Source organism: Hesperophylax consimilis, chromosome 16, assembly GCF_061612785.1.
Source record: "Hesperophylax consimilis isolate HC1 chromosome 16, BYU_Hcon_1.0, whole genome shotgun sequence".
Taxonomy (NCBI): Eukaryota; Metazoa; Arthropoda; class Insecta; order Trichoptera; family Limnephilidae; genus Hesperophylax; species Hesperophylax consimilis.
Genome location: NC_142851.1, coordinates 13,690,335 through 13,698,438, shown reverse-complemented (window position 1 = coordinate 13,698,438; position 8,104 = coordinate 13,690,335). Strand labels below are relative to the sequence as shown.

At 34.7% G+C, this 8,104-nt stretch overlaps 1 protein-coding gene across 1 annotated transcript; it reads right to left on the bottom strand.

Moving 5' to 3' along the window:
* Positions 1 to 124: 124 nt before the first annotated feature.
* Ssl2 (Strictosidine synthase-like 2) lies at positions 125 to 7,718 on the bottom strand. The gene is made up of 6 exons (XM_089640628.1): positions 7,345 to 7,718; positions 7,041 to 7,246; positions 6,283 to 6,568; positions 4,559 to 4,752; positions 2,913 to 3,124; positions 125 to 1,570 (listed from the first exon to the last, which is right to left on the bottom strand). Exons 1-6 carry the CDS (start codon positions 7,449 to 7,451, stop codon positions 1,310 to 1,312), a joined length of 1,266 nt encoding a protein of 421 aa, XP_089496754.1. The 5' UTR covers positions 7,452 to 7,718; the 3' UTR covers positions 125 to 1,309.
* Positions 7,719 to 8,104: the final 386 nt, after the last annotated feature.

Sequence of the window (8,104 nt, the reverse complement as noted above, 5' to 3'; positions counted from 1 at the left end):
TCCGATAATAGTGTTTGAAACACCATGGAAGGACAATTATTACCCATTTTGGTAAATACATATTACGAGGCTCAAGGAAGTGGAGAAGAAGGAGAAGAGAAAGGTTGGGTTCGGTTATAAATTGTATTTATATTTCATAATAGTTTGTTTATTAATATTTCATAATATCGAGAGAGCCATTCATATAAGATTCATCAGATAATCAACATTTTGATTTGAACCCACCGAAAAAGTTATTTTATGGCGGTAGATACACTATATATTTATTGAACTGTTAGGCCCATCACACATGGGGATATTCATAAGTGACTCAAGTTTTGTATGCGTCATTCGTGGGTTTCTGCCATACTATTTGCTATGGTTTGACGTCAGTCGGACGCTACGCGAGTCGCATACGCATCTCTGTACCCGTTAGACAGAATGTCATTCAAACAAAATATAAATTTTAAATTTGTTCTGGAGGTGGAAAAATACCTAAGAAAGGATTCTTGAACCCAAAATCTTCGTTTGGATCGTTTTTATGGTTATAATAAAGATAAAGAAGAAATTGTGTTCATCACTTAGAGTTACTTGACATTGTATTAACTCCAAGGCTGTACATAAAAAACGATCATGTACTATATAAGTAAACATCTCTGTGTAAGATAAATCTAATACATCATAATAAATCAAAAATTACTTGTATTCTGTCGCTACAAAGTTACGTAATAGGCTTTTTTTTACTGATGCTTATAATTATTATTTTAATGGGAAACCTAAACAAGCATTACTATTTTCAAGGTCGTACCTACCTAGAAACTCTGTTATTGCCCACGCACTGAACAGAAAATCGCTAGAAGTGTGATCTATATCGATATCAACTGATGTCACCAATTTAGATGAGACCTTTCGACTTCTTTTTTGGTATGAGATAAAATTTACTTTTCCGTGCACGCAGACACCCACAGCCATGGAACTAAAAAGCCCTGGACAGAGCATTAGTACTATTTTGTATGAACGGCATTGAAACCAAATCTAGGGAGAGGAGAAATTGTCTGGCAGCCATCTTATATGACAAACTGAAATATTTTATTGTTGTGTTGTTAATGCAGTTATAGCGGCTTACGATTTTTTTTTGGGTATTTGTTGAGACAAGAAAATTTAAGCAGGTTTGGACATTTTCGCTCTCGTAGCGGGGTGCTACTTCAAATTATTCATCGAATAGCTCCGTCCAGAGATTTTTAGGTTCATGCCCGCAGCGCACTTCTATCAGGTATCTCTTCCGTGATGATTAATGCCCATCTATGTATGTAATAATATTTGTGGTGAACTATAGTTCAAGTACAATGGTTTTCGACTTCGGTCTCTGTTTTTCAAAAGTTAGGTTAGTTTTAGGCATCGGTGTCCTTCCTATGTACATGTTGTAGGGCGACCCGTAGTAAACGTGACCATTGTATATTTGTACGTCGCCTACTGCTGTGAGGGTCCCATCCGTATTGTGCCAAGACTCAACTACGTTTCCTTCCCAATCCACTATAAGGATGGTCACTCGTTTGGGTGCGAATCCCGACACTGTCTCGAAATGACCGATCTGGAAACAAACAAATTTATTATATTTATATGTTTTACCAAGCTTACATACACAGTCATAAAATCTGGATGATGAACGAGAGAATACTTTCCAGGGTCACAATCAATAATAATACATAGCACATAATTCTATCCAATAACTAAGACTAAAAGGTGTCATTCTTCATGAATTTCTTCAATAATTTCTCAAATAATTAGTAGTATGTATATCCTTATAAAATTTAAAATACCTACCACAAAGTAAATTATAACATTTTTTGTCGCTAACGGTACGCTTAAGGTACTAAATATTATACATAGTTAATATACCTATTACCAGAGGCGGTCCGTGACTGAAATTGCCAGCAGTGCATTTCACTTTTACAATGTATCTACTGTAACATAGGTGGAGCAAATGAATGAATGGTGATACCTACTGCAATTCATTATATCTACTAACTTATATTTGTAAGCTATTTGATTAGATAATAATGCTAAGTCAGCGTTCCCAAAATCATCTCGAGAGTAAAGGACACGCAATTCATCGTTGAAAATAAAGCAAAACTGTTTGAATTCACCGTGCACTAGTGAATGTCGTAGCGCTAACATTGTACATGTTTTTGTAAGCGAATACATTCCAGACACATTGAGTTACGCATGATCAAAGTGATCCAATATTCACTCTTCGTCAAGGCTCTTCGATAAAGCACGAGGTGAGTTATATATCTGCACTGCTCTAACATGTGATTTGACGTTAAGAGTGTAATCTGTCTCGCTCATGTCACCATTTTGACTAGGTTGGGCTGTCTCGGTACCGCCCGATGCAGTTTCAGTAGTATGGTTAAACATGGTTCTGTGCATATCGGGATATGCACGACCCCCTTGCTCTTGCGCAAGAGTCTTGTACTAGAAGATAGCTCAAATAATGACCTGGCGGGAATTACGACTGGAGCGTACTTTTGTACATCGATAACTCAACAGAAACTAACAGTGTCTGTACCTTTGGAAAATAAAAAGATTTTTTCCCGATTCGAGAATTTTTTTATTAGCTATCGACTATTCGACTCCCCGTACTCAAAAAGAAAATCCCACGCTAACCTGACTAGTTTTTTTTTTTAAATGTCGTGTAGTTATTAAAATGGTACCTATAACATTTGCTATGTTTTACTTTAGAAAAAAAGATAGATGGAAAAATAGTAATATGATATTCCGGTCCATCATTGACCTATGAGCCCTTCGAAGGATAAAGTTGACTTTTGGGACACCCTGTTTATAAATGTAAGTAGCACTAAATAGTTTCTTAACATTATCTTACTTATTCAATAACTTAATTAGAATTTAAAAAATTATTTTATCATACTCACTTTGTGTATAATTTTTTCAAACATCTCTGTCGGGAAGTACCTGTTGAGAAATTTGAAGACATTCTCAGCATATGCCAAGGTGTGCACAATGGCTCTGCGCACGAGTGTGTAAGATGATATGCGCTGAAAGAAAACAGGTTGTGAGGCATCTCGAGCGTGGACAAGGGCAACCGTGATGTAATTTCCATGCACTTTCAGCCTGTCGGGAAAACCTGAAACAAATTACAAAATGACAACTCCGATACAATATTTATGCAGAGATATAAAACAATTTCTTTATAAACCCTAATTTTAACAGGCCAAGTCAACATTAGTGCAGTTTGATAATAAATTTGATTGTAAAAGTAGTGTAACTAAAAAATTTTCAAAACTGGCAACACCGAATAAAGCCGATTTTAAAATAAATGAGAAACTGCAGTCCATTTAAAAAAAAAAAATTGTCAATAATGACCTCCTAACTTAAATACCTGTACATTTTTTATTATTACGGTTAGTTCTAAAGTTCCTTTGAACCGTCTTGGTGTTGTAATTTAAAGCAATTTATATTATTTTAACACCTGCATTTTTTTCTACATTTAATTGTCAGACTTCATTCTATTCAAATAGTAAAGAGAAGTGCCTGGAAGTGCCTAACTAGATACAATGGCCAATAATTCAATAAAAAGTAGGTATGTACCTACTTCAAAGTAAATTATTCAACCCTCAGCAAAGGTTCTCACATCTACCACTTTTCACTCTTATTTTAAATTATTTAGAATGCAACTTTATCGAGCATTTATAAGGCTGCAAAATGATAATGATTTATTCATTACAATGCTCACTTTGGTAGGTACCTGCACGTTTGCTTTACAAGGTGACCATATATATTTTTATGATATCATATTTCGCTCTTTATAAAAAATGCATACATTACATCATTCTTATGAACAGATTGGATTACGATTTTTTTGCACTTGTTCTGGTCAAGATTCAGATTTTGATAATTGAAACATAAAATATGAATACAATGAAGGTTGTTAATTGTATGCGTATAAATATTAAATGTGATGATTATTATCAAAATTAGTCAAATCCAAAAAATCTCTTTTTTTAACTAACAATGCCAATTTATTCTTTATTGAAATATCTACAACACATTAGTATCAAAACTAGCCAAATAAAATCGATACCTATAAAAAATATTATTTAAAAATATGTGACTACGTCAAAAATAGTAAAATCCACGCTATATTTATTATCATCAAATCCTTCGTAGCCAATCAGGACGCTAGAAATATGTCACGTGGGTGAATCGTTAGTATCATATTCTATGGTGGCTGCTGTTGTAATTTGCCATTGTTGTGAACATTATTATTGTTTTATCTGTGTATTTCAAAGTATAAGCGGAATAAACGAAGTGGAGCCGAAAATATATAAAATTAAAATATTGATCTCTATGTAATTAATAAACTGACGTGGAAAAGGTTAACAATTAGTATTAATTGAAAAACTATATTCTACAAGCGAAATGAATAATTGCTGAACTAAGTAATTCTATACAGTCACATCAGTTTTTTGCCAACATTTCAAAAAGTACTTTTCTGGAGGTGACCAAAATGCTTTGATTTTAAAATATTGCACAATTTTTTTAATAAGTGAAAAGTTACCTGGAATCCTGTCCAGAAAAACCTCAGTCACCCCTTTTTTGGGTCCAGAGATATAGTGGCGCAGCAGTCGGCTAGTGATCATCTCCGACACCACCACAAAGTCTTCGTTGGGAGACAACACTATTCCGTTGGGGAAATATAATTCATCCGCCAGAACATAGCTCTGATTCTTTTCAGCGTCATATTTGAATAGCCTGTAAAAAACTTTAAAGTTAAAATAGGGCGTTCTTCAAAAATATTTATACCTATTAGTATATTTAGTGGTGCGCTCTCAGTTCGTGATCCTTAATGTTACTAACTCATTTTTGGCGGGTATTTATTACTGGCTTTAATTAGTTTTAAATGGCTATATCTTTGAAAATATTTTATTAAAAATTTCTACGTAGTAATCCAAGCTGTAACCAGCTAACTAAAAGTACCAAACGAATATCGAATATTATTTGAAATGCAACACAATTAACCTTGTAATATGTTTATTACGGTTGGTCTATCGGTATTAGCCCATACCTGCTTTCTTTAAATATGCCCGATATCTCTCGATCGTTTGCACGTAGGAGTTGAGTAGCACTTTAGAGACTAGGAATGCAGAAAAATGTCACAATTACTGAATTTTTTTTTTAGAAAATGGTCACACACAAATGGAGTGATAATAATTTTCTCAGTAATGGAAAGAAAACTCTCAAACAGGGAGATCTTTCTGCAGAGTCAATAAGTTTTGATTACTCAGATTTAAAACCACAACCTGATGAAGTTGTCCACATGAACCAGGCATTTTTCAAGAATTATTTCATTAAACGATTTTTGATTTATGATTCGATCAGACCAGGCCGTTCAGTGGGTGATAATATGATTGTAGATATCAGGGTTCTGAGATACAATGCTAAGGGAACTATAGATTATAAGATAGCATCGAATATAAATATTAAACTCTACCGACGTGCAAGAGTCTCACCAACTATTGGGACATTCACATAAATCCGTTACACAATTTCCGACTTAAAATCACCGAAACAAATTTCAACCATTTGCAGGAACTAAAATCTGCTACTTCAGAATCGCGTAAATGTTACATCTTGCATAATTGTGTAATGCGAATGTTGCAGAAGTCGGGGACGCCCGAGGAAGACATTGCACCTTTTATTTTATGTGTCTTGTTCTACTTCATGTTTTATTTAGATTTATTCATAATATCTTTTTCTTCCATGATAAAAATAATCTATTTTGTATAAATTTTGCACATTTAGTCCCTTCTGTCACGATTGTGTATTGAACATGATTAAAAAAGAGAAGCTCAGATGGTTTGAGCATTTAGAAAAAGAAGTGTTAGGAATATTTGACGCACAAGTGAATAACAAAAGAAATCGGGGCTATCCGAGGAAGAAATGGTACTATCACCAAAATCAAATACCTAGTTTGGGTCAGGTAGAGTAAGTACTTATACATATTTGAGAAGATGAGTGTGTTCCGAGAGAAAGTTATTTGTCATTTCAACCAATATGCTTACCCATGTGGGGAAATTGTGTAGTAGTTAATTAGTCTGCAACGATTTTAAATCTTTGATAGCAATGCGCTCCAAAGTTTGCTCACTAACCATTCAGATTTTTAGCAGCTAATAATATATATATATACTTGACCCCAGCTGTTAAATGAAATGAAACGCAAACTAAAGGTGACTTGAAGTGGTTTACAAAAGTGGTACAGAGAATATAGATGTTAGTATTTACCTTCCACTTCCATCCATAAACATAGCAAACACCCCATTTTGTATATCAACATCAGCGGACGAATCCGTCCAATAAACATCACCACTTGTGCTCACGGCGAGGCTGTTGAATATCTTAGGAACACGACCATCTATAGAAACGTTGTGAGGAACCAGTACTTGTCTGCTTCCTGTTTTCACATTGAACTGCCATATTCCATAGTACGCATCCGCCACGAAAAGATTTTCAAAGTTATCCGTTGCCAATCCAAATGGCCGGCCACATTTTGATTCCTGCCACTGTCCATCTAAAAAAACAAAAAGGGAAGTAACTTGAAACTACCTGTATCTGTAGCTGTGTGGTCCAAAGCGTCGGTTTCGTGCCCAGACATTGTTGGTTCAATAACCTGCTAGATAAGTTCTCCACCATTACACAAGCTATAATATCAGCTTCTTATGATGGGAGTATGTAGTAGAATTCATTTTTTTTACATTAACTCGGCATAAGAGGCCCTGAAGAATATAATTTCCCTCAAAAAGGTATGAGTGATGGGTAGGAATCTGGGGGTCAGTGTGTCAAGGAGTGACATATGAATCCAGCCCTCTCACTGCAGTGGGAGTGATATATGAATCCATCTCTCCCACTGCAGTGCGAGGCAATATTTGTTTATTTATTAAGTGGATTTTTGCATTAATTAGCACAGAAAAATCACAAAAAGGAAACATGTTATATATTACAAAAACTAGCTCGAATAATTATAATTGATAGATTTTGCTTACCACAATCAACTCCAAACTTCGTAACTGGCTGTATATCTTTATCAATTATTCTAACAACGTCACCTCCGTGAATTCCTGTATACAAAATATTGTTTAAAACCACCAATGTTTCTGGTCCTTTCAATAACCCTAAATGCAGTTGTTCTGCATTATTAATCAAAGAGTTCTCTGCATACGGTCCAACAAGTTCCTCAGAAGTGGAGATTCTGAAATAAATTAATTTAATCAATGCTACCTGCTCATGAGTTTTAATCAGACATGCAATTTAAAATCAATATTTTGAACAGTATGTTTTTGTACTTACTCATATGAAGTGTAATTTCCATTTGGATGCAGTTGTGGTAGAATAAATAGCATTAAGCTGCACAGCATGAATTGAAACAGTTGATTATGCCAAAATGGGAATTCCATTGCCACTTAAACAATCCCAGACTGGGATGTCGGTGCTAAGCAGGTATATCAACAACTGAGCAGAACTCGTATTTCTACTGAGAGTCATCTACTCTGGTATGATATTATATGACATTGTACATATTTATGTGCACATTCTACTTTGTATATTTACCTGACTACATTTTCACAGATCAAATTTCGGACCGACCTCCACTACAACTGCATACTGAGTACCTACTCAAATGACTGCTTTCTGATTGGTTGTACATATGTATTGGTTTGAGTGCTGGCATATTTTAGGCAGTAAGAAAACAGTGTAATTTTTGAAGTTATTGATTTTCAATAAAGCTTATGTTGACGACCTCCGCTGCAGAATATAAGATCATTGGCTTAGTTCTGGGTGAGTGGGTGTTCAAAATCTGGCAAATTTTGAATCTGTCAAGGGTTGAAAACAGTCATGGATTTTTTTTAATTAAAAAAACAAGGGATTTAAAAAAGATAGCAGTGATATAACATACTTCCAGTATCGACCTGGTGACCGATTACAATCTCAAGTTCTAGGTAGTAACGGAACTTGACATTTCCCTTCTCATTCTTCTAACATCTTTCGGATCCACACATAAATTTTGGGTTTGAATTTTGTTATGGGGAACTCACCATGAATCTATTTT

Bases quoted from the DNA above. Each gene is read 5' to 3' on its own strand.
- Ssl2 (XM_089640628.1), bottom strand. From the start codon at position 7,451: ATGGAATTCCCATTTTGGCATAATCAACTGTTTCAATTCATGCTGTGC. The intron at 7,247-7,344 runs GTAAGTACAAAA...AATTTATTTCAG, and splicing joins GGAAATTACACTTCATATGA to AATCTCCACTTCTGAGGAAC. The intron at 4,753-6,282 runs GTAAATACTAAC...AGTTTTTTACAG, and splicing joins TTTATGGATGGAAGTGGAAG to GCTATTCAAATATGACGCTG.